General features: G+C 44.1%; 1 protein-coding gene and 2 long non-coding RNA genes across 9 annotated transcripts in view; 1 reads left to right on the forward strand and 2 right to left on the reverse strand.

The window, feature by feature from the left end:
- The window catches only part of LCORL (ligand dependent nuclear receptor corepressor like), a 60,652-nt gene extending 56,162 nt beyond the window's left edge, over window positions 1-4,490 (reverse strand). For 2 of the 7 annotated variants that reach the window (XM_081876181.1, XM_081876180.1), the window contains exon 1: window positions 4,266-4,422. In XM_081876181.1, coding sequence (XP_081732307.1) covers window positions 4,266-4,386 — 121 coding nt within the window. In that variant the 5' untranslated portion in view covers window positions 4,387-4,422. Of the gene's footprint in view, window positions 1-4,265 lie in introns of all 7 variants that reach the window. The other 5 variants (XM_081876183.1, XM_081876182.1, XR_014160223.1 and 2 more) reach the window with 4 other exon arrangements.
- The window catches only part of LOC309350001, a 240,408-nt gene that overhangs the window by 55,381 nt on the left and 158,800 nt on the right, over window positions 1-26,227 (reverse strand). The gene's annotated exons all lie outside the window — the stretch shown is intronic.
- LOC309350031 overlaps window positions 4,514-26,227 on the forward strand; it is a 66,522-nt gene continuing 44,808 nt past the window's right edge. The window contains exon 1 of the long non-coding RNA XR_014160271.1: window positions 4,514-4,669. This is a non-coding gene — a long non-coding RNA (uncharacterized lncRNA). The remainder of the gene's footprint in view (window positions 4,670-26,227) is intronic.

The raw sequence follows: 26,227 nt of genomic DNA on the forward strand, positions 1-26,227 counted from the left end.
CTGCACAGTGAAAGCATCAATCCCTCTTGCTGTTCTGGCTTCTGGGATAGCTGCGCAGCCTGCATTCGCTCCATAAGACGCACACACATTTCCCCTTACTTTTTAGGAGGGAAAAAGTGAGTCTTATAGAGCAAAAAATACGGTAATTCAGCCTTGGTCAGACCACACCTGGAGTACTGTGTTCATTTCTAGGGGCCACAATTTAAGAAGAATATAAAGAAGCTGGAACATGTGAACAGGAGACAGACCAAGGTGATCAATGGTCTGGAAACCAAACTGATAAGGAACAGTTGAGTGAGTTGGGCATGTTTAGCCTGAAAAAGAGGAGACTGAGAAGAGCAGTGTTAGAAACTGAAATATAAAAGCTAGGAGCCAAATGGCACCGTAAATCTAGATTTCAGTCACCAATATGATATGTCTAGGGACGTTTTTACACGATTACAAAGCACATGAAGACAAGATGGGGGATCTAGCTAAAGATGGATAAATGTTGTGCACAAATGACAACTTAAAAAAAAGACACAAACAGAACCAATCAAGTAGAAGAGCCGTCTAGAAGAGACGTGACTACAGTTTCATTCTAGCAAAAGTAAAAACCAAACCTCTTTTACTCAATTAGAGGGAGTAGTTTGGCAAAACCTGTATCTTTATAAACTTGTGAACAACTTTACACAGAGAATTTATTTGGTTCTTTTTGCAATTTGTGGTATTTGGAGGGTTGGAACCCGCCACAGCAAAACAGGTCATACAGAGAACACACCAAACTAGGGCTGGGCGATATCTGGTTTTTAATATCATTATATATCACCAGCTAAACATCACAATATCTTGATATATATATCTGTGGTGGCAGAGGGCCCCGCCAGACCTCCCCACGGTGGAGGAGGGCCCCGCGGTACCCTCTGCCGCCACAGGGAAGAGTGCCACACCCTCCACCGCTGGGGGGAGGTACGGGGGGACCCTCTGCCCCTGCAGGGAGGCCCAGCAAGGCCCTCCACCACAGCAGATATATATAGTGATATATCAAGATATCGTGATATTTTGCTGGTGATATATCGTCAAGTTGAAATCCAGATATCACCCAACCATACCTGGAACCAGTTTTCTAACAGTAAGAAAATTTCAGAACACCATCCCCAATTGCACATCATTAACTGTTCAAATTTATGTAACACACAGTGAACTTTACTTCTTTCTGAATTCAAGTTTTCTGCTCTCATAACTTCCTGCAACATAAATTCTGAAGGCCAAATCCAAGAATTTGATTTTTTGTGCATATTACTGACTGGTCCTGCAAGAGACATATTCCAAATTACTTGTTCCATTAATTTCACAACCGAGGTACCCAATACTACATGAAAGATGATGTAATGGTTCTAATGATTCACCAGGATCTTGTCCATGTTATCTTTCAAATACATATGGCAGTTGGGCAACACAGTAGCTGGATACTAAAATATTGATTCTGCGCTTCCAAAAATATTGAATGAAAGTGTGGAGGAGGGAGAAATGTTTGTCAGGTAAAAATAGCCAACATGTGAGTCATGAGCCATTGAGGAGAGGACTATTAGCCATGATGGCTATGATCGTTCTCCATGGACTCAGAGGCAATAATCCTTCTGAATACCATTGGTGGAAACCATAGAAGGGGAGAGAACTTTTGTGCTTAGGTCTTGCTTCCAGGTTTCCCGCAGGCATTTATTCAGCTACAATGAGAACAGGATTCCACTGGCCTTATCCAGCAGGCTCTTCTGTTCTTAATCAAGACATAGCAATTGCTTTACAAACAATATGCACTGCTTCTGAATTCTCCACATTTTTGTAAACTAGCAATACTATGCAATTTCTAGGGCTAAAGGGGGGGGGGGGAGGAAAGATGCCCAACTATAAAATTGTATTGCCAATACATTACAGGGGGGGGGGGGCAACCTGAAGGCTGCGCTTCTACCATTTTTAAGTAGGCTCTATAGACAATTAAAGTCCCCCACTTTCAATAGTACATTTGAATATGAAACCACCCCCTGAACTAGATCATATGAATGCCCATACTGTACTTTATTTTTGCTTCCCCATCATTTTTCTTATCTGAGTGAAAGAGCTTTCGATCTGCAAGCAGCAATGCAGTGTACGGAATAATGAGGTGCCAGAACTTGCAAGTTCTCAGCTGCTTATGCAACTCTATACTAATAATAGTAATAGTAATAATATTTTATTATTTATACGCCACCCATCTGGGCGGCTTCCAACAAATTAAAACACCAAACTCAAACACTGCATAAAGCTAACAGAATGGCTAAAGTCCATTTGACAGAGGCCCCAAATAATAAAAAGCAATCCTTCAGTTTAATGCTATCCAAACATAATTCATACATCAGTATCTCTCCACACCAGTGTTTGAAATTAGCCAGGGGGCAGGCTTTCAGCCACTTGAGACCAAGTGAAGATGCCTGAGTGCCAGGAGGGCACCTGACAATCTCTGCCATCTGGAGGTGGATGGCTGGGGATCATTGGATCCTGACTGTTTTCACACACTAAAACCACATCCTGTAGAATTCTGTTACATTTTAGCTGCACAATTGGAATGAATTTCTGAAACCAAAATGCTTTTCCTGTGCAGCCTGAGCAGGAGCAGTCAACATTAAGAATAAGAGGTTGAAATAGGCCAATGTATGTGAGTGTGTATGTGTATGTATGTATATGACTGTGACTTTTCTTAAGCTCTCAAAGCTCTTAACCTAGCTGAAGGTTATCATCTGAACTAGCCAGATGTTTAACTGAGAATCAATCAATCAGTCAGTCCATCATTTGACAAGTAAGTCTTTAGAGCATCTTGCACGAAAATGGCAACCAGACTTTCTGTTTTGGCGACTGTAACCTTTGGTTAGGGAGCCATTTTGCACCTAGCTTATATATCTTGAGTTTCCAACACTGCTCCAAGACCACTTTCATTTTATTCTTAGCCACATAATGAACAGAAGCCAGCATACTACTGACTTCAAGAGATTCAACTGATGATTGCAAGACAATGTGCTTCATGTAAATTTAAATGATGCCAACCTAGATGCCCCACACTGTCAGAGAGAAAATGCCTTCTTGAAGCCTAAGACTGGAAGACACAGTTCTGAACAAAAATGCTATCTGGAGGTAGTTCAACAATCATATCCAAAGATCTTCATTTAACAGCACTAGGCAGAGGAAGGACCAACCCAAGTCACTTTGCTACTGGAACTACTGTACTGTATAAAAATCAAATGGCATTTCCTTCCTCATTCCCCATCTCTAACATGGGGCACGACCCACTTGGAAATGTCCCTGCAAGAAACGGGAGCTGCACATTTTGATAGTGCTTGTACAACTTCCCCTTGGGTACGATCTGCTCATCTTATGTTTAACAGTTCCACCCGAAAGGGATAAGGCCAACACCTGGATCAAGGTCTGCAGGAAAAAGCAAACCTAAGGAGCGAGAAATCGAGAGTCGCGCCACTAACCCACGCTACACGAAAATCTCTATGTGCACACATGTGCACGCATGCACACACACACCCGGCCACCAAATCCACAGCTAATACGTGTGTATCTGAAGAAGTGTGCATGCACACGAAAGCTCATACCTAGAACTAACTTAGTTGGTCGTTAAGGTGCTATTGGAAGGAATTTTTTTTATTTTGTTTTAGCTAATACGTGGTTTTTGCAGCCAACGGAGCTGTCGAAAAGTTTTCCAAGAGCGGAGAGGGAGAGAGAGAAGAACAACAACGGTGTCCGACCCGACCCTATAAGCCGCCCTGGACACAGGATAGCCGGGGATGGGGGAGAGGAGGAGGAGGAGGAGGAGGGGGAGAAAGGAGCGAGAACTGCCGTTGTTATGACAACCCCGGGAGGGAGGGAGGGAGGCTGGCGGGCGCAGGCCAGCGCGAGCGAGAGAGCGAGCGAGGGAGGGAGGGGGAAACTTCAAATCCCAACCGTCAACGCACGAGCGGCTTCCCCTCTTAAAGGGGCGGGCGCGCACAGGGACGGACCCTCTGAGGAGGGAACCCGGGACAAAAGGAGCCGCCGCTCATCCACCCTCCTCGGCGCGGCGGAGCCCAAATCGGCGGGCAAGTGCCCCACCCCGCCCCTCCAGGCCTTTCCCTGAGGGGGAGTCGGCGGCCGGCATTCGGCGCTTCCCTCACGGCGGCGGCTCCTCTCCACCGGCCGACCCCCCGCCCCGCGCACACCACACCCCCCCGCCCCCCTCCCTCAGCCCCTTTCCCCTCCGCCTTCCTTACCCACACAGTGCATGAGCCGGTGCCGCCAGGAGTCGAGTTCGCGGCGGACTCCCCTGCGCTCCGCCGTGCAGCGGGGGCTCCGGCACTGCGAGGCGCCAGGAGCGGGAGCCGCGGCGGCCATTCTGCCTCTTCCCTTTCCCGTCTGCCTCTGACCTCACGCCCGCTCATTTGCATACGGGAGGGAGGGAGCCCGCGCGAGCGGGAGGGGCGCCCGACGCGGCACGCCCCGCTCATTTGCATACGCTCGCCCCGCCTACTCTCTCGCGCTCCCCTCACATTCTCCTCAGGCTCCTTCGCTCGCGGCTGTCTCTTTTCCCCGCTCAGGTTTCTGAACCCGCGAGAACGAAGAGGAGAACGGGGAGAAGCAAAGCGCCCGAGCGGAGAGTATCGGAGAGAGGAAGGAGGTACAGCCGTTCCGTACTGCCAGCGGCGGGCGAGCGGGTGCCGGGCCGGTAATGCGCTGTGTGGAAAGCCGTTAAACAGAAGGGCGGGCCTCCTCCCTGCGGACTACAAACCCCAGAAGCCCTTGCGCCAAAGGGCGGGCCTCCTGCCTGTAGCCGCTGCGAGATGGGCGGGCCTAGAGGTTCGCGAGCCTTGTCAGCTTCGCGAACTGTATAAATCTGGTTGCTGTTTGCTGCTCCTCAAATTATTACATTTGTATACTGCCCTTCATCTGTGCATCCCAGCGGTAAATAATAATAATAATAATAATAATAATGACAACAATAACAGCAACAATAATATTTTTATTATTTATACCTCACCCATCTGGCTGGGTTTCCCCAGCTACTCTGGGCGGCTTCCAGCATCTATAAAAACAAGGCTCACCGCATAAAAATACCAGATAAAAACGCAAATTACATAATAAAAGCCAAATTAAAACACAAACCAATGACCCCCAACCCTCCCACAAATTTTTAAAGGCCATAGATTGAATAGCCAAAGGCCTGGGAGAAGTAAAAGGTTTTCGCCTGGTGCCTGAAGTATATGTAGTGAAGCCACCAGGTGAGCCTTCCTGGGAAGAGGAATCCAAAAATGGGGAACTGCAGAAAAGACCAATTCCTGTGTTGCCACCCTCCAGTCCTCTTGTGGAGGAGGCACACAAGAAGGGGCTCAGATGATGATCACGGGGTCTGGGTAGGATTTTTCACACGCACAAACCAATCTACCACGATATCACCATAACATTAAGTGGTGTAGAAATAAAACAAACCAGTTGATCAACACGAATTTGCTGCCCACGAATTTGTACCCAAAGTGCTAGTATTTTGCTCATCTCCCCAGTGACTTGCTTTTTCTTACTCATGTCACGCATCATTTTTTATGCATGTACAATTTTGTAAGAAACATATATATATATAAAACCAAAGCTACGGGAAAATTAACAGCACACCATAAAGGACAAATCAGTAGGAAGGGGAAAGGAGCAATACAAAACTAATGAAACTAGGCGCTTCATGGCTATCCACCCCCCCCCCCCCGATTTATGGTAAGTTGCTTGGAAAATGTGGATTCATTGCAAATGCATTATAAACGAGAAGTACCCTTAATCTTTTTTTTCCACAGCTGTAGGAGTTGCCTATAGTTTTCAAACAGCATTCCAAGGGACACTTGAAGGCAGAAGGGGGTCCTTAAAATCATCTCAGTGAGGGCCATGAAACATAACTTATATATGCACTAATGATCTTCATTGCAGTGTACTGACAAAAGGGGAACATTCCGACTTCTAGGGGGTATTTTCATGGTGATGTGTGTGAAATGTGAAGTGAGTGCACACCTAAGAACATGTCCCAGAATCTTTTGTGATGTGTAACAGCGGTTCATTAACAGACACTGTGGTAGGAAAGTGTAGTTTGGAGGCCAATACAACATTCTGTCCACACATACTTATGCCTCTCTAGGAAGGATGTTCACCAATCCTTCCCTTAAACCAAAGCATTCTACTATCACTCATAGTAGTAAATTATTACCCACCTTTTACCCTAAGGTTACAACAATTAAAAAACGACAATCACAAAAATAAGGTGCGTCACATGTGACTGTGATTTTCTACATTATCTTATTGGACAGTTGATCACAACAAACACCTGACATATGCTGTGGAGTAGTTATCAGTTCCAGCCAGCTACAATCAAGGACACAAGATCCTCTTCCTAATCAACATCCTCAGTTAAGTTATGGGAGGTCAGCAGGGACCGACCAGGGGAGAATTGCCAGAGTACGCTTTTGCCATAAGCATCTGTGAAACAAAAGTTTGCAATGCAGTTATTTCAGTTCATATTACAAAAAAATACTTAGTAGAGGTTTCAAATGAAATACAGTGGTGCCCTGCAAGACGAATGCCTCGCAAGACGAAAAACCCGCTAGACGAAAGGGTTTTCCGTTTTTCGAGGCGCTTTGCAAGACGAATTTCCCTATGGGCTTGCTTCGCAAGACGAAAACGTCTTGCGAGTCTTGCGACTTTTTTCGCTCCCCCCCTTTTTCTAAGCTGCTAATAGCCGCTAAGCTGCTAATAGCGCTAAGCCGCTAATAGGGATGCTTCACAAGACGAAAAAACTGCAAGACGAAGAGACTCGCGGAATGGATTATTTTCGTCTTGCGAGGCACCACTGTAAATAATAGAAGCGAGTTGAAAATTCAATTCTCAACAGACTGTGCAGATCAATGCCATCACCCTGGGCAAGATGCCCTCTAGTCCCCACCCTCAGTGCAGTCCTAATGCCATTCCATGCTCACATAAGCTTGTTAAGTAGTGGCAGTGGTAACAGCAGAAATGAACATCCCTACCTGCCTTTTTATTTACAAATTTATAAAGAGCACTTTCATTAAAAAACATAACAAGCTGTTATACAATATTTAGCAACAAAAACAAAGATACATAAAACAACATTAAAACATTATTTGAAGCATCAAATAGTGATTGGATTAAAAAGAAATTCATGTTACAAAGGCCTGTCTGAGCAAGACAGTCGTCAAGAGGCATGTGACTAAAGGGAGGAATGGTTCCCGCTGAACTGCAAATAAGGAGTTCCATAGGGTAGGGTCTGCCACACTATAGCCTTGGTCCTTAGTGATGGCCAGCCAAATCTCAGGGACTTTGAGAACTGCCAAAAGTCCCCCATAAGGGGGTCTTGGTGATCAAGGTAGGACATAAGGAATCAGACACTCCTTGAGCAAAGTGGAAATGAGTGCTGTTTTACTAGACTGTAAGTACGCAGTCCGGCCCTGATCAGTAAAGTGCTGGGTGAGACTACAAACACCCACCGTCTTCATTTTCTCAGAGTGGCTCTGGGCTTTGCTGCAAGTGGCTGCAGCACATCACAGTTCCCCTGAGTACCACAAGCCCCTCTTCCTTCAAACAAATGTTTTAGAAATGGCCATGGCTCATAATATTTATCCCAATATATGTTAGCTCTGCTGTAGTGATTCAATTCATAGTCAATAGTAAGGTTAACCGTGTTGTTTGCAAAGTATCTTTAACAGCTGGATGTAGGCAGAAATTCAGCAAGCACCACCCCACCCCTTCATGGAGAAAACATTATCCAACGAGCTAGGCATTAATGGCCATTAGATTGCAATGAGGGAAACAGGATTTGCTGTGATACCTACACATTATGCAGGTCTTCTCCACTTACATTTAGGCCACTAAACTTTTTCTAAAAGTTGAGCTTCTTATTCCTCCAGGATTTGGAAGCAAGTATTCCTGCTTTGCAACAATGTACCGAAGATCCATAGTAGAATACTTCCATGTGGTAGTATTTGGGAAGAGGTGTGCAATCCATATCTATTCTTTTGTTTCTTCGGAAACACAGTGTTTTGATGCAGTTTTCCTCAAACCAGTTTTGATCTGAATTGAGAAAAAGAATGACCTTGCTGTGTTTTAAGCCACATCGTCAGTTTTCAATGAAATATACAGGGATAGATATTCCTTCCAGGAACCACCAACTTAATCAATTTTAGTTTCTTCTAGTACTCATAACAGCATGTTAGGGGGTCAAGTGTTATAAGAGATCCTCTTACAACCCAATTTCTAACTTGTTCATTTGAAGAGGCTACTCAAGATCTTGCTTAAAACCCTTACCAGGCAGATGTTGTAAAGACTGTTTATGACTACTATGTTAGGCTAGAGAAAAGGCAACACAAAGACACAAGATGTTCAATCAAACTGCCTAATAAGATTAAATACTCTTGTTTTTAGTTTGCATACATCAGTGGTTGACTCTCCTGGGATTATTCCTTGACAAGTACAAATTACATTTTCCTGTTTACTTACCTGACAAGTGTTTCCCCCTTTGCTCTCGAGGTCCATCTACCTGTCGCAGGAACCATGGCTTGTCACTGCTCCAGATGCATGCTAGTAATATCTATCTATCTATCTATCTATCTATCTATCTATCTATCTATCTATCTATCTATCATGGCTTTTCTCTCCCCCAACCTTCAAACTATACTTTGGTTATAGCAGGGGATTAGCAGCAGCCAGATACTAGCTGCCTATTACAGGGAACATGATAAGTGTAGAACATTGCAACATAAAACAAATGAAGATGGCTTATTTCAGAAACAGAGAAACAACAAACTGTGGAAAGCTGTTTGAGGCACATACAGTAATCCTGTAGCCTGACTTGGAAGAAAACACCACGGTTTACAATGGGATGTGCCTTATTCCCGATATATGGGATTTCAGCCTTAGTAATCTACTGACCTTTGTCTCAGTATTGCATTGCAACCCATTCTTCCTTTAAAGATGATTTGATGAACAAGAATAGCTTTGCACGTTGCAAGTACTGGTAGGTTAGTTGATTTTGTGTCTCATAGATTCTTCATGATCATTCTATACTACATCTAGTGATGTTATATAAATATTAAACTATATGAATTAAAAAGGGCAGCGAGATGATCACAAGATCTAATCCCAAGAGGAATATCAGTTACCACATTTGCTAGCTACTCAGTAAAACCTAGGACTGAACCAGTTTTTCTGCTATTTGTTAGCATTAATTGGCCAATTATTTCTTTTTTTAACCAAAAACAGCCCCATTTTTGGTACCTTTACCTACTCTGGAGGAGATTATGGAAGTTTTTAAAAAAGTTTTGTTATGAGAATTGCTACCCTTACTATTTCAGTCCCTATTTCAATCTCTTCTTTCCCATTCAAGTCTCTAAAAGTTACATCTCTACCTTGGTGGAAGGGGGAAGGTACATTTCCTTTCTGGTGCACAAGCCTGAATACTAAATTAACCAGGTAGTGTGCTTGCTGTTATTTCACATGCTGTGGAGGAGTTGAAGCGCTGCTATCCTTCCCTGCTATCTACCTCCTCATTCTAGTAAATGGACCTTATATACAGGTTTGTAACTACACATTTGGCTATGTCTTTTTTTAAAGCAGGAGCCACCAGCCTTTTGGGGCCCATGCTTGCAAACCTGAAGAGCTCACTTAAAAGTATGTGTATATATCTCTATATAGAACACTCAAAGGCAGTATTCTGTCAGCATGTCCCTTTAGCAATGTTTTCATAGACAAGGCCTCCACTATGGGTGCATCTATACTACAAACTTAAAGCAGGCTTTATAACTATTCCATAGACCTGTTGAGGAATTTTTGCCGTGTAAGTCTAAATGTGTACAGGAGGGCGAGGAGGGGGAGAGAGACATGTCAGCTGGTTATTTCCTACCATCATATTCCTATTAGACTTGCCACCCACTCCTACTACCCATGGGGGGGGGTGGATCTATAGAAGCAGGTATCTTCTATGCATATTGGATTTTCACACTCCCACATCACAAAGGGAGCCTATATGTTTGGAGCAGGCTGCCCTCTGCAGGTGTTCCCCCAACGTGAGAATGGGGAGAGATTGTGTTTGCAGGCATGGTCCAGCTCTTCCCTTCTGAAATTCCTCACCACATGCACTGAATGCCTGAATATATCTCATACCTCTAGGGTACCCTGGGGTCTGGGAGGGGAACTAGGGATTCGAGACAGTTCTCATCACTGTAAACTAGGATTCTTTGGGGAGGGTGTGAACGAAGAGAGAAGAATCAGGATAGCAAATCTGGTATAACATATAAATTTGTAGTACAATTATGCCTCCTACAACTTTCTGATAGAGTAGTCCAATGTGAGTCACAGGTTTATTATCTTACAGTTATGTTCACCATGGTAAATTGTCAGTTCAGATGATAGCACCATTTGTGGTATTTGGTACTGGTGGTAGATTTAGTTCATTTCAAACAATATGGTTTGAAATAGGACCCCTATGTGGTTCTTGCAAAGGGGCTGTATAACTAAGTATGTCATCACCACAGCAACTCGGCAGCAGAAAATATATTGAGGCAAACTCTACAGAGGATACACTACTAATTGACTTTAATATTAGATATCCAAATAGGACCCAAAGCAGAGAAACATGAGTCTGTGCACAGAAGGCATGTTTGATAGCTAGATAGCCAGATATTATTTTTAATTCTCCTGAGCTGCGCTAGAAGCATTTTGTGTTAAAGTGCTTGGAAAGAAAATACAAAATAAATAGAGGTAATGGCTATAAGAGCCTTCTTATTGATTATCCCCAAGCGAAAAAACTCTCAACTATGGTAGCACCCAGGGAGTAGCCTTTCTCCCCTTCAGCAGCCAGTTTGACAGCAAAGCTAACTGCCAGCCCAGAGCATCATCAGACCAGTATGTACTGGGGCTCTTGTTTAGGCTGTCTATACATGCTGCTTGTTTCAGCAACAATTACCAATACATAAGGTAAAGGGACCTCTGACCGTTAGGTCCAGTCACGGACAACTCTGGGGTTGTGGTGCTCATCTCGCTTTACTGGCCGAGGGAGCCGGTGCTCATCCGCAGACAGCTTCTAGGTCATGTGGCCAGCATGACTAAGCCGCTTCTGGCAAACCAGAGCAGCACATGGAAACACTGTTTACCTTCCCGCCGGAGCAGTACCTGTTTATCTACTTGCACTTTGTGCTTTCGAACTGCTAGGTTAGCAGGAGCAAGGACCGAGCAATGGGAGCTCACCCCGTCGCGGGGATTCAAACCACCGACCTTCTGATCGGCAAGCCCTAGGCTCTGTGGTTTAACCCACAGCGCCACCCGCATCCCTACCAATACATAAAGGAAATGTCAAATTAGTCAACTAGAGTAATGTAGCATTATTGACTATTTGACAAAGACTCTCCTCCCTGAAAGAGAGGGGAGTGGTTGTGGGCGGGAGCCCGAACTCCGCTCCTGCAGGGGGTGTTGCCCCCTGCCTCCAGCTCACCTGGCTGGCGCTCACACCCCCCAGGTGGCCATCCAACCAGGTGCCATGGGGGGGGCGTGTCCAGCAGCCTTTATGCTGCAGTGCCAGCCTCTCTCCCCGGCCTCATTTCTCCTCGTTGTCCTATGCAAGTCACCCACCCTCCACTCCCTTTGAGTTAGGGCTTAGGTCATTGGCCTTGCTATGGACCTTAGGTTGGTTGCCCGGGAGGCCTGGTAGGAGTTTTTCCATTTGGCATTAGGCTTTTTGGTTTTTTCGCCTACCTCGTAGCAATCGTCACAACTTTTTGTGGTATTGGTGGGTAGGTTAGGCATTGGAATAATGTGTTGTGGTGTGTCAAAGTGCTAGGTGTGGCCATCGCCTATGCCTTCAATTTTTAGGGGTATTCCGTTAAAGGAATCTGGCGGTCGTGTATTCCGTCCGAAGCCTGCTTGGCGGAGGCCATGGCATGACCCTCGGTGACATCAGGGGTGAGCCTATAGTTGGATTAGCATCAACAGGTGATGAACCTCTGGTGAATAAACCCACTTGTTTCGCGATCCAATGCCTAAGCCAATACCTTTTCATTGCTGTAATCAATAAAGTTGTGGCCTTTTATAGCCCATTAACCTTATATCACGTGTCCCTGTGTATTTATTTCACTTCGCGGGGGTCGGGTCCTCGAACCACAATGGATTTCATCATCATAGACTATTTCACAGACTGCTGTAATTAAGAGCCTGGCAGGATCTTGCCCATTTTTGAATAGCAATTAATTCAGACTTCAGTATCACTTACCTAGCCACCTATATTCCCAGAAGCCCAAGCCTACAACTATCACATTTTTTTTTTTTTTTAAATATTTTTATTAATTTTACAAAATAAAAAAGAACAAAGAATAAAATACAAAAGTTTCATAAATCATATTTCTTTTACAGAATCTTTTGGACTTCCCCACATCTTCCCGAATCTGCATTATTTATAATACCAATTTCAGCATTTTGTTATCTTATTTCATCACTTATTGTATCTTTCATTTTGTCATGTTACCCATTTCAATATATTTATAACCCAATGTTCATAATACAAAGTCTTCAGCTATTTATTATCTTATTTCATTACTTATTGTATCTTTCAGTTCGTTATTGTATCTTTCAATTTCATGTTACCAAAGTCAAAGTTATTGTGACCATGATCTTATATATTGTGATTAAAACGCAATGCAATAAAGATTTTTCTTAATTTCACCTCTCTTTTCTTGTGCCTTAATTTTGATTTCACCTAATTACCATTGCTGGGGCTAATATTTCCTAAAAAGTGCATTTTCTTAACATTCATACAGCTTATAATATTTTTGTAAATAGTCCTTAAATTTTTTCCAGTCCTCTTCCATTTTTTCTTCTCCCAAGTCTCGGATTCTGCCAGTCATTTCCGCCAGTTCCATATAGTCCATCAACTGCGTCTGCCATTCCTCCAGTGTGGGTAAATCTTGTGTCTTCCAACACTTTGCGATGAGAATTCTTGCTGCTGTTGTAGCATACATAAAAAAAGTTCTATCCTTCTTTAACACATTCTGGTCTACAATGCCCAGAAGGAAGGCCTCCGGTTTCTTAGGCAAGGTATATCTAAATACCTTTTTTAACTCATTATAGATCATTTCCCAAAAGGCCTTCACTTTCGGACATGTCCACCAGAGATGAAAGAACGTCCCTTCCGCCTCTTTACACTTCCAGCATTTATTATCAGACAGGTGATATATCTTAGCAAGCTTGACTGGGGTCATGTACCACCGGTATATCATTTTCATAATATTTTCTTTCAGGGCACTACATGCCGTGAATTTCAATCCGGTGGTCCATAACCTTTCCCAGTCCTCAAACATAATGTTATGTCCAATATCCTGTGCCCACTTTATCATGGCGGATTTGACTGTCTCATCCTGTGTATTCCATTTAAGCAGCAAGTTATACATTCTTGAAAGTAATTTGTCTTTAGGTTCTAACAATTCTGTCTCTAATTTCGATTTTTCCACCTGGAACCCAACCTTTTTGTCTGTTTTGAAAATTTCCCGAATTTGGGCATAATGCAACCAGTCTCGCACCTTACTTTTTACATTTTCAAAACTCTGCAGCTTCCAATTGTCACCATCTTTTTCTATTAATTCCCAATATTTTGGCCAGTAGGCCTCCATGTTAAGTCTCTTGCGTGCCTTGGCCTCTGCCGGTGAAAGCCACCTTGGTGTTTTACTCTCCAATAAGTCTTTATATTTTGTCCAGACCATAAAGATTGCTCTTCTAACAATATGGTTTTTAAACATTTTATGAACTTTAACCTTGTCATACCACAAATACGCATGCCACCCAAAAGCGTTATCAAACCCTTCCAGATCTAGGACATCGGTGTTCTCTAACAAAAACCAGTCTTTCAGCCAGCAGAAGGCTGCAGATTCATAATATAACCTCAAGTCTGGCAGGGCAAATCCCCCCCTTTCTTTCGCATCTGTTAGTATTTTAAACTTAATTCGGGGCTTTTTGCCCTGCCAAACAAACTTAGAAATATCCCTCTGCCACTTTCCGAAGCATACCACTTTGTCCACAATCTGCAGGGTCTGAAACAAAAATAACATTTTCGGCAAAACATTCATCTTTATAGCTGCTATTCGGCCTAACAAGGAAAGTTTTAGTCTTGTCCAAGTTTCCAAATCCCTTTTGATTTCTGACCAACATTTCTCATAGTTGTCCTTAAACAAATTCAAGTTTTTAGAAGTCAAGAACACCCCTAAATATTTTACCTTTTTAACCACATTTAATCCTGTCTCTTTCAAAAACTCATCTGTTTCTGTAGACGTTAGGTTCTTAGCTAAGACCTTAGTCTTTTGCTTGTTCAACTTAAATCCCGCCACCCGACCATAATCAGATATTAAATCCAAAACTCTTTTTGTGCTAGAAACTGGCTCCTGTAATGTTAATACCAAATCATCTGCAAATGCTTTCAGTTTATATTGTTTCACTCCGACCTCAATGCCCCGAACTGACCGGTCCCTTCTAATCATATTCAAAAGCACCTCCAGGACCGAGATAAACAATAATGGGGATAGAGGGCACCCTTGTCGTGTCCCTTTTTCAATATTGAATTCCTCCGTCACCACATTGTTTACTATCAATTTAGCTTTTTGGTCTGAATATATTGCTTCTATACCATTTTCAAACCCCCGTCCCACTCCCATCCCTTCCAAATTTTTCTTCATGAACATCCAAGAAATGTTGTCAAAGGCTTTCTCCGCATCAATAAAAATTAACGCCGCTCTAGTGTTAATATTTGTTTGTAAGAGTTCCAAGATGTCAATAATGTTTCTCGTGTTGTCAAACAAATGCCTACCCGGGAGAAAGCCTGCTTGGTCCTTGTGAATCACTTCATTCAATACCTTTTTAAATCTATTTGCCAAAATGTCTGCAAAAATTTTGTAATCCACATTTAGGAGTGAGATGGGACGGTAGTTCTTAAGTTGAGTCTTTTCAGTTTCTGTTTTAGGAATCAATGTGATGAAAGCTTCTTTCCACGTTTCTGGTGCCTTCTTACCCTCCATAATCTGGTTACATACCTCCATCAAGGGTTGTATCAAATAGTCCTTCAAAACCTTATAATATTTGGAGGTAAGTCCATCAGGGCCTGGAGATTTGCCTAATTGGAGGTTCTGTATGGCACTCTCGATTTCCTGCTGTGTAACTTTAACATTCAGGGTTGTTCTCATTTCCTGAGGAATTTTTTGTAATCCGTTAGTTTTAATAAATTGATCTATCTCAGATTCTTTCTGCGGCCCTTGTGCATAGAGATCTTTGAAATATCTCTGGAAACATTTCCTAATTTCTTCAGGCTTCTGAACCATTCTTCCTTCAATCTCTAGATTTGTAACTGTATTTAATTTTTGTCTTTTTTTCAACTGCCATGCTAGCAGTTTCCCACATTTATTTGCTGAATCGAAAGATCTTTGTCTCATTTGTTTAATTTTCCACTCCACTTCTTGGTTTATCAGTTTCATATATTGGGCCTGGAAAAATTTCACTTCTCTCAGCACTTCCTTAGACTTGGGCCTAGATCTTAATTTCCTTTCACCCTCACTTATTCTCTCCAATATCTTCTGCTTCTTTTCATTCCAGAGTCTTTTCTTTACAGTGTTTTGTTGTATTAGAAACCCTCTCATCACCGCTTTACTTGCGTCCCAGATTGTTCTTTTTTCCACCGTAGTGTTCAGATTTATCTCAAAGTAATCTTTTAAAGTTTTTTGGGCCTTCTTCACAATCTCCTGATCTCTGAATAAAGTGTCATTCATTTTCCATCTGAAGGATCCGGTTATGTTTAGTCTCAATTCCATTTTCAAAGCATTATGGTCGGAGCAAGTTTTTGGGCAGATTTCCACTTTTCTAGTTTTAGGTGCCAGTCCTTTAGTTATCCATATTTGGTCGATTCGTGTCCATGACAAATGAGCTTCAGAAAAGAAAGTTCCTTCTTTTCCTAGGGGGTTCTTGACTCTCCATATATCAATCAAATCCATATTGTCTGTCATTTCAAAAAAAGTTTTAGGTAGTCTGCCTTCTTTTGTTATATTTACACTCTGCGACTTATCCATATTTACAGAGACAACCCCATTCATATCTCCCAACATGATAATGTTGTTATAATCCAGATAGTCCAGTAAAGTCTCATGCAGCTTCTTAAAAAATTCCGATTTTCCATCATTTGGCGCATAAATTCCTAATATCAAAAATTTTTCACCATGTGTATGAATTTCAATAGCCAAAATTCTGCCTTGTTCATCTTTAAATAGAAATTTCGGTGACAGGCTCTCCTTTGCGTAGATCACTACTCCTCTTTTCTTAACTCTGTCCGAAGAAATAAATTCTTGGCCTAGCCTTTTATTGATTAGCACTTTCCGATGAAGCCTTGTCACATGTGTTTCTTGCAGACAAATAATGTCCAATTGATCTTTCTTCAATATATGGAATACTTTCCTTCTTTTTTCTGGAGAATTTCCGCCATTTATATTCCAACTAAGAAGTTGCAGAGACATCCTGAGTCAATTTGTAGGCCTTACAATGGGGTGTCTAGATCTCCCGTTCCCGGCGGTGGCAGTGATGGTCCAGCTCCAGGCTGTTTAGTTCCTGGTGGTGGAGGTGGCCAAGACGCAACTGCTCCTTTCTGGAGGTCTTCCCCGTTGTCGTGAAGAAACTTCTGCTGGTCCTCTGGTGTTCTGATTCTTGTTTTCCTTCCTTTATAGCTAAATGATAGTCCTTGCGGGAACTCCCACCTATAAGGGATTGTGTTGTTTCTCAACAACTTTGCCAGTTCTAAGTATGAGGCTCTAAGATCCAATAACAATTTGGGTATATCTCTGTAAATTTCAGCCTTTTTACCTTCTATCTCTAGAGATTTTTTGAAATGTAGGCCTAGTATCTTGTCTCTTTCCTCTCTTGATTTCAGAATAACCAAACAATCTCTGGACTTGTCTTTCTTCACCGATCTGCCCAGTCTAAATGCAGTCACAATTTTAAAGTCTTTATCCTCTTCTATTCCCCAAAATTTGGAGAATAAAAGTGTCAAAAATCCCTCCAAGTTGCCTTCCTCCAATTCTGGGACAGCTCTCAACCTGAGGTTATTCTCCTTGTTTCTCAATTCCACCATCGACAGGTAGGCCTGTTGTTCCCCTACCTGTCTTTGCAGAGGCTTGATTTCGCCTTTAATCTCATCAACTTTTTTACTTGCTTGCTCCGCTTTTTGATAGGCTTCCACAGCTAATTTATGATTTTCAGCTGTAGCTCCTTGTAGATTCTCAATTGCCTGTGTGTTCTGAGAGACCTTTTCAGAAAGTACGCCAATAGTAGTTGTTGCTTGGTCTATTTTTAGTGATTGACTGTCCACTTTTTGATTTAAAATTGCTAGTTGTTCTAAAATTTGTTTCAAAACTGTGTCAGATCCTCCTGTTGCCATGTCCTCTTCAGCAGGCTGTTCGGCCTCCACCTCCTGTGCTATCAGGACGGTTGGAACAGATGATCTGCGATGATGAGCTAAAGTTGTTTGGACAAGTTGCACAGGCTTCCTTTCTTTTTCTTTTTCTTTTTCTCTTTCTTTAGCTTTGGCTGCTCTTGTTTTCCCTGTGCCACTCATTCCACACCTGCCTCTTGTTCAAGGTCAAGTTATCCTTTATTCCATGAGAAAGCAAGTCCGGAGTACACACAATTAAACCACAGAAATTCCAAACAAAAAATGTTTCCCAGGCCTCTATAGCTCCACAATCCTCTAGGGGGAGTATCTTAAAATTTCAGGGAAGGAAAAGGTTTTTCCGCCATTTAAAGTTTCTGTAATCTCTTTTTTAGTTTGTAATTCCAAGACAAAAAGGAAGATTCGCAGAGTCCTTTACTTTTTAAGCTAAAGCCACTAGGAGCCAGACTGGTAATTGCAACAGTATTTCAAACGTTTAAAGTTTCAATATATGTAGCAACTTAAAATCTTGTTACTATAGTCCGCAGTTTGACAGCTCAGTTACATACTGACAGCCCGACGACTTGCGTTCTTAAAACAAAGTCCCAAATATAAATCCCATAGGCAAAAATAAAGTCTCTCTTGGTCTTTTAAATAAGAAGACTGCAAATTCTGTAAATGCACGATAGTTCCACTTTACAAAGTTCCCATTAAGCGCCTCAGCGCTCCTCTGTACTTTTGCTTTTGATCTTGTAAGCAGTATCGGGAGACGGACTTCCTTTTACTCGTCACCCGTTTTCAAACCCGGAAAAAGGATATTTAAAGTCCAAATTGTAGTTCACTTTACTCACGGGTATGTTACTTGCCAAATTGATGTTCACAGGAAGAAAGGTCGACGCTCATCAGCAGCAGCTGCGCGGCTTCGCCTCCCGCAGAAAGAGCGATGAACTCACAGCGCCGCTCCCCCTTTCGCGCTCCGGAGCCCCTTACGGGGTCCCTTCCGCACTTCTGGGGAAGTTCCTGGCGCCCGCCGAGTCCCACGGCCACGGGCTCCCTCTGCCCGTGGTTTTTTCAAGCGGGTCGTCGCTATGCCGCAGCGAACGACCCTTTTCTGCGGAGCCCCTCTTCAGACGACGAAGAGGACCGCCATCGCTGTTTCGCGCCGCCTCCGGAAGTCTACAACTATCACATTTTGGAAAGTCCCGTATTTCACTGCAGGATCAGAACCGTCTAAGGATTAGGCAACAAATGGATCTTCCAGAGGAAGAAAATCAGGCCAAGGTAGCTAGTTTGAAGGAATGGCGTAAAGAGAGCTAAGGCAAGGTCAGTTACAGGAATCTTAGCAGAGCAAGGACACATAGGTTTGCAGGCTTGCTGATAGAAAGGGAAAGCTATACAAGGACAGAAAAGTTCAGTGAAATTGATGAACTATGCAAAAATGGCTAAACTGACATACAAACTGAGAGATAAGGACAACTGTGACTTTAAAGAAGAATGGGAACTTTTCACATATTACTTAAAAAGACAACAAAACGAATTGGACTCCTTGGCAGGTTTTGAATAAACACACAAATCTATTGATTGTTAATGTAGTAGATAGATAATATAAGGATTTATACAATTTTACAGTATGCAGAGAACAATATGAGTTGAGAAATCAGAGAGAGGAGCTGAAGGAAGTCTTGTGGGGGAGGGAGGGGGGTTTGATGGGGGGGATGATGAATATGAGATGTTTTGATATTTTGTTACATTGAAATTGTTAATAATATATATTTTTTTTTAAAAAAAGAAAAGTTCAGTGACCAATCAGAGGGGAGACAAGTGCACCTACTGTGCAGAGACCGGTAACTTGTAACTGCTGCCTTCTGCATTGTTTTTGCTGTGTTAGCAGCACCGAAGGGACATCTCTGGGGCCAAGCCTGGGCAGTGTGTGTGGAGGCCCTGGGCTGCCGAGATGACAAGCCCCCCGCCCCCTTGGCCTCACTGATGTGGTCCAAAGGAAAGCAGAGCAATAGGTTTGGCACCAGCTTGACTACAGAAGTTGTCAGAAGGAGGCTTACAAGGCACTATCCAACCATGTTAGGGACTCCACTCAGGATTTGTGTAGGGTTTACTCCTTATCCTTTTATTTTTCCGAAGATGTCCCACAAGGCAGCAGGTATGCCTTGTTCCTTGGAGTTTAACCCCGAAGCCATTCTCATGAATGAGTATAGCTGCAAGTCAGTGGAGGTTTAGGATCAGTGTTGTCCTTCTCCAATACTAATTGACATTTTCAGTTTTAAATTAACTTGCTGCAATGCTAATTAACTCATTGCATGGTATATGGGGTTTTACTGGAGATGAATTGATAGAGCAATTCCCCCCTGAATGATAGAGCATTATAGCTGATGGCATATCTCCATTTAATGCAAAACAATTCTGGCTGCTCTTACCTCTTTCTTTTAAAACAATATTTATGGATTAAGCTGCTTAGGAGCTAGGGTGTCCATTTCTGAGGCAGGAATAATGGATAAACTCCTGCTCCCAGAAGGTCTGTAGTTCAAGATTCACCATGGCACTGATGTAAGCTTGCTCACTGCCTTTGTTTTTTTATATAGGCCAAGAGAACGGAATAGATAAGAGGCTAATGGTATACCTGCTCCAGAACAATTGCAGAAATCAACCAGACCTACTTTTTTGTAAAGTAAATCTGCATTGTAGCTGGCAAAGTAAATGGACAGTTTACAGTCTCATTCATTTTATTTTGGTAGAGAAGCGGGTAGAGGAATCGGGTTACCTTTACAGAGTTATCAAATGCAACAGTTACATCATCATGTTATGGGATTTAGCCTGCTATAACCAGATGTTTTCCGGTGCACCTGTACCTTTGGAACAGGCTTGCTTTAGCACCTGCTCTTTCTCAATAGATGTATTCTCACTTGGAGCAGAGTAGTCCCAATAGTTTAAAAATTGTCCAGGTTTTAGTATCTGTGCTGTGGACTCCTGAACACAGAGGTCTGTTGTCTTTGAGGAAACAGTCTTTTTTGTTTTGGAAGGGTTGGTGTTCTCATAGATTAATATATGTTCTAGTGAAAAGCATGTGTATATATGAGAATAGGGCATTTAACATGACCATTCACTTAATCCCCACCCCCATGTGTTTTGTAGGCTGCTCTGGAAATACATATACTAAAGAGCAGAATACAGATAGGTAGGCAAATAAATAAACTGCATAGTAACCAGTGCATTGGTTACCAGTACATTTCCCGGCACAGTTTAAGGTATTGGGTCATTATTTTCCTCCACGGGGAGGAAAAATAGAATATAAATTTTGTGTGTGTGTGTGTGAGAGAGAGACATATATACAGATGCTTCTCAACTTATGTGGGAGATAGCATGTAAAGCAAAAAATGCATATAGTGAAAAAACGCATTGGGTTCAATGGCAGGTAGGATTGCCAAAGTCCTTTTTCTCCGGACAACCACCCTGTTTCTGCTCACACTTTATTGTTTTTCTAAATTTGCTGAGCACATAAAGCTGAATGTATGCAATTTAAATGTGCATAAGTTGCAAATTACCTGTGTACACATATATACACAAACACACGTACACATAATACAATGCTGAATGGTTTAGGACCAGGGTGCTTGGACTCCTTTTTCCCATGTGAAATGGCCACATGCTTCAGCATTCACCATAACACTTTGGATGTGACTGGTCTGAATAAGTCAACTGGAGGAGTCTTGGAATAATATAGCCTCCAACAGGGACATTCGCATTTGTAACACCTATCCTAACCCCAAGGATCACTGCCTAAACTCTGTTCCCACTGCAACTAAAGGCTCTGCCCTGCTGGTACATTGCATTCATTTTATTCTGCAACAGCTTGTTCTGCCCTGACTTACACTGAAAGAGTGTGTGTTTAAACTGGCTATAACAGTTTCCTTTAAAAAAAGAAAACATGTTTAATCTCAAAATGGATCCACTCTTTCTCCTAAGGCTCCAGATGGCCTTTCTTACTAGGAACAGTCCATATTTCCTGGCTGATATGTTTGGTAAAATTGTGACATTTTGCCCCCAGTTTTTGAGTGTGAGACTGCAATTGCAAATCTATATAATTTATCTTTCTACTCAATTACAATATAGCTTTATTAGTAGAGTGAATCGTAAGTGTGCAGAACTAGGCGTGTACTTAATGTGCACTGCAGTATTTGGAATCAAAGGAAATAACTTTCCATATTATATTACACATGTTTATGATACCTATTGCAGCGAATGTCCAAAGGTTGACAAAAGCTAGCATTTATTAGCAAATCATAGCATTTACAAGGAGAGGGGGAAATGTCAGAACATTCTGTCATTTACTACTAGTAACTAGAAAAGTACTTGTACTCCCAGTAAATGTTGACATTTACTTAGCCAGATGGGATAATTTCCAAATTCAACCAAATAACATGTTCAGTGATGACATTTACTAGTAAATCCCATTTATTGCAGAGTGCCCTGGATAAATGACAGATACCCAGATCCAACTGTGCATGCTTATAGCATCTGGGGCTATATGCACAGAGCCCTCTTCAAATGATAGTAATGCAGCTCCAATAAGCTGCTCAGTAGAAAGGATAATTCAGACCGAACTTCCTGGTTGGCCAATGGGCTTGGTTAGTGCTTGTGTGCAGGGCCAATGGGAGCAAACAGTGGCTCTGGTGAAAGAAGAGCCAGTGAAGCAATGACCCATGGTACATGAGTCAGTTGTTATGGCAGCAGAGGCATGCTCCTGCTGGACTCTGGAGGCTGGTATGGAGCATGTACAAGAGGAGAGACTGTATGCAAGGACTGGAATTCCTCCAAGGAGTAGCTACCGTATTTTTCGCTCCATAAGTCACATTTGACCATAAGGCGCATCTACTTTTTTTTTGGAGGGGGGGATTCAAGAAAAAAATATATATGCGGCTCTTGGGGGCTTTTGCGGGAGGTGGGGGAAGTGAGAGAGCCTCGCTTTGTCCCTTCCCCCACCTCCCGCAAAAGCCAGGGATAGCTGCGCGAAGCCTCCCCAGGGCAGCGGGATGAAGGCTCCCCACTGCCCTGCAGAGGCTTTGCGGGCTACCCCAGAGCTGCTCGACCCAAAGAGCAGGTCGGGGAGCAGCAGAAAGGCTGTGCGCAGCCTTCCCGCTGCTCCCCGAGCTTGTGGGGCTGGTGGTGGGAAAGCCGAGCTTCCCTCACCGCCAGCCCTGGGGAGCCTTTCCACTGCTCTCCGTGCTTCTGGGGCTGGCAAGGGAAACCTGGGTCCCGTCCCCCCCCCCAGCCCCAGAGACCACACATTCGCTCCATAAGACGCACAGACATTTCCCCTTAGATTTTAAGAGGAAAAAAGCGCGTCTTATGGAGCGAAAAATACTGTAAACAAACTCAGGTTTAGAAGAGAAGGAAGAAGATGGGAGTAGGCACACCCAAACATCCTTTCTGTTTGCAGCAGTGCTGGGGAGGGAAACCCACAACTGCTCAACAGCTCTTGCTGCTTTTAAAAAGGGATCCATTTGTGTAGCCCCATCAACTGGATTATGCAGAGGAACTCCATGTCTGCCATTCACACGGTTCCTTATCTAGATGGGGATTTGCACATGGATTTGCCTGTTTAGGCGAGCATACAGCCTCCAAACTGGTGTGAAGATGTCTTTCTAATCCTCTTGGTTCATTGCGATGATTTCTATATTGACCAAGTAAAATCAAAACTGTTTAGAATAAACAATGCTACAGAGGTGCCGGAATTCAGTTCTGGCTGAAAAAAATCCCTGCTTTCTACACATAAGCCATGTTGTATGGTACCTGCATACAATTTTCCATTAATTATATAAACAGGTAGCTTACAGTAGTATTGTGTGATGTTGTCCATTCTGATTTTCTGCAGCCCTATTGCCTGCAAGCCCTTTTCCGACCAGAGGGTTGCATTGAAAGTTGGTCAACCACTCACCTGTATGCACAGCCCACACCATACACAGAGTCACAGAGACCAGGTTTTGAACCCAAGACTCTTTGCATACAAAGGCCTGTGCTATACTCACTGAGCTACAGTTCCACCACACAACTGCGACATGTAAAGATATGTTAACCTATCTAGGATGTCATGACACATCATGTTTAACAAATCATAAATATAATAAAAGCTTCCAAATTTAAGTGCTGGATAATATTAGATACCTCAATTATCTGGGACTCCTCTTCCAATCAATGAGATAAAATGTTACTATATTTACTCAAATGTAATTTTTCGCAACTTTTTTGGCCAAATATGTTGTGAAAATTAGAGCGCACATTAGATTTGATGGCCCCAGCAAATAATTTTTTTGTTTCAAGGTTTTGACAATTGAGGTTTTGACAATTTGACTTGATGGTGCATTAGATTCATGTAAATATGGTATGTTAGGAAGGTTTTGATCAATCTTTGATCACATACAGAAGAGCTGCTGTGTAGTGACTACTTCAAGGTGCTAGTGCTTTTATGTGTTCCTGGAGGTTCCCTATTGTAGATGGTTCCTTGTCTATTTTAGGGGGCAGAACCTATCTGTGCACACAGTGGAATTCAAACATAAATTAGCTCATTTTTTTAAAAAAACCACACACGATCCCTTGCAAATGCAAGAAGTACTGAATAAACACGCATCTCTGAAGCAGATTGTCACAGAGTGCAGGATTCAAGTTGAATGAAAAGTTGCTCTGATCAGTGAGCCGAGCCATTCAGGAACCTTAGGTAAAGGTAAAGGGACCCCTGACCATTAAGTCCAGTCGCAGACAACTCTGGGGTTGCGGTGCTCATCTCGTTTAACTGGCCGAGGGAGCCGGCGTAGAGCTTCCGGGTTATGTGGCCAGCATGACTAAGCCGCTTCTGGCGAACCAGAGCAGCGCACAGAAACACCGTTTATCTTCCCGCTGGAGCAGTACCTATTTATCTACTTGCACTGGTGTGCTTTCAAACTGCTTGGTTGGCAGGAGCAGTGACTGAGAAATCGGAGCTCACTCCGTCGCGGGGATTCGAGCTGCCGACCTTCTGATCGGCAAGTCCTTAGTCATGCTCACCCTAGCATGACTAAGCCGCTTCTGGCGAACCAGAGCAGCGCATGGAAATGCCGTTTACCTTCCCGCCAGAGTGGTACCTACTTATCTACTTGCACTTTGATGTTCTTTCGAACTGCTTGGTTGGCAGGAGCTGGGACCGAGCAATGGGAGCTCACCCCGTTGCGGGGATTTGAGTCACCGACCTTCTGATCAGCAAGCCCTAGGCTCTGTGGTTTAGAGCACAGTGCCACCCGCATCCTATTGAATTCAGGAACCTTAAGAAGATCACAATAGCCTGCTGGATCATCCCACAGGCCCATTTTGTCCAGCATCCTGTTCTCACAGTGGCCAACCAGATGCCCGTGGGAAACTGGGGAACAGAACATGAGCGCAAGAGCATTCTCCCCATCTGTGCTGGACCCGGGGGAAAGGTACCGTGAGCGTAGTCTGAGTCCACACGAAGAGGGGCGAGGTCCGAGGCGGAGAGCCGGGCGGGGAACAGGAACGCTGGAACAGGAGGCCGAGCAGGGAACAGGAGCACCGGATGGTCAGGAACAGGAGGCCAAGCAGGGATCAGGAACACAGGAAGGTCCAAAGCCAACAACGACGTTGCTCCCGCAACCTGGGACCGGGCTGACTGGGCTTTTATCCTCTTCTAAGGCCAGGGGCGGTCCCGGCCCCCAGGAGCCCCGCCTCCTCTGGCCTTAAGGCGAGCACTCCTCCTGGGAGCAACCAGTTCCCTTCGCCTCTCTGCCCTAAGCCTCTGCAGATCAGGAGAGGCCGAAGGGTTACTGGGCCCTGGAGGAGGCTCACCTGTAGCCACTGAGTCCTCAAGCCCCTCTGGGGCCTGAAGGGTTTCACCTGGGGCCAGCTCCTGGTGCTCTGCCACAGGTGCAGGCTCTTCAGCATCTAGGCCTTGCCCCAGTTCAGCCGGCCCTGGAGGCGGGGACTCCTGTGCAGGCTGGGATTCCTCTGGTTCATCCTCTGAATCGGAATCCCAGGCCATCACACCATCCCCCCTCCCAGGCCCCCCCCTCAACCGAGGGTCCGGACCCGGCTTGCCGGGGTACGTCGCATGGAACTCTCGGAGGCAGGCAGGTGCGTGGACGTTGGCCGCTGGTTCCCAGGAACGGTCCTCCGGTCCGTACCCCTTCCAGTCAATGAGATACTGCAGCTTTCCCCTGCGGTATCGGGAGTCCAGGATGCGTTCCACCTCGTACTCAGGCTCTCCCTGAACCAACACTGGCTGCGGTCGGGGACGGTTCGGGTGGAACTCGTCGGGTGGGGCCACTGGACTCAGAAGGGACCTGTGGAAGACCGGGTGAACCTTCAGGGTTGCGGGTAACCGGAGACGGAATGCCACAGGAGAGACTTGGTCCACGATAGGGAACGGGCCGGTGAATCGGGCGTCCAACTTCCGCGAAGGTCGAGAGGGGTGGAGGTGGCGAGTGGAGAGCCAAACCAGGTCACCGACGCGAAGTTCCGGCCCCACCTGGCGGTGGCGGTCGGCCTGGGCTTTGTACGCTTCCTTGGCCTGGTGCAGTTGCTCCACCAAAAGCTGTTGCTGGGACTGGAGCTCTTGAAGCCACTCCGTCACTGCCGGGACCGCGGATGCCGGCAGCACATCTGGAAACAGCCGTGGATGATAACCGTAACTGGCCTGGAACGGGGTCTGCTGGGTGGACGCATTCACCGCGTTGTTGTAGGCGAACTCCG

Source organism: Podarcis erhardii (genome assembly GCF_964252035.2).
Source record: "Podarcis erhardii genome assembly, chromosome: 9".
Lineage (NCBI taxonomy): Eukaryota > Metazoa > Chordata > Lepidosauria > Squamata > Lacertidae > Podarcis > Podarcis erhardii.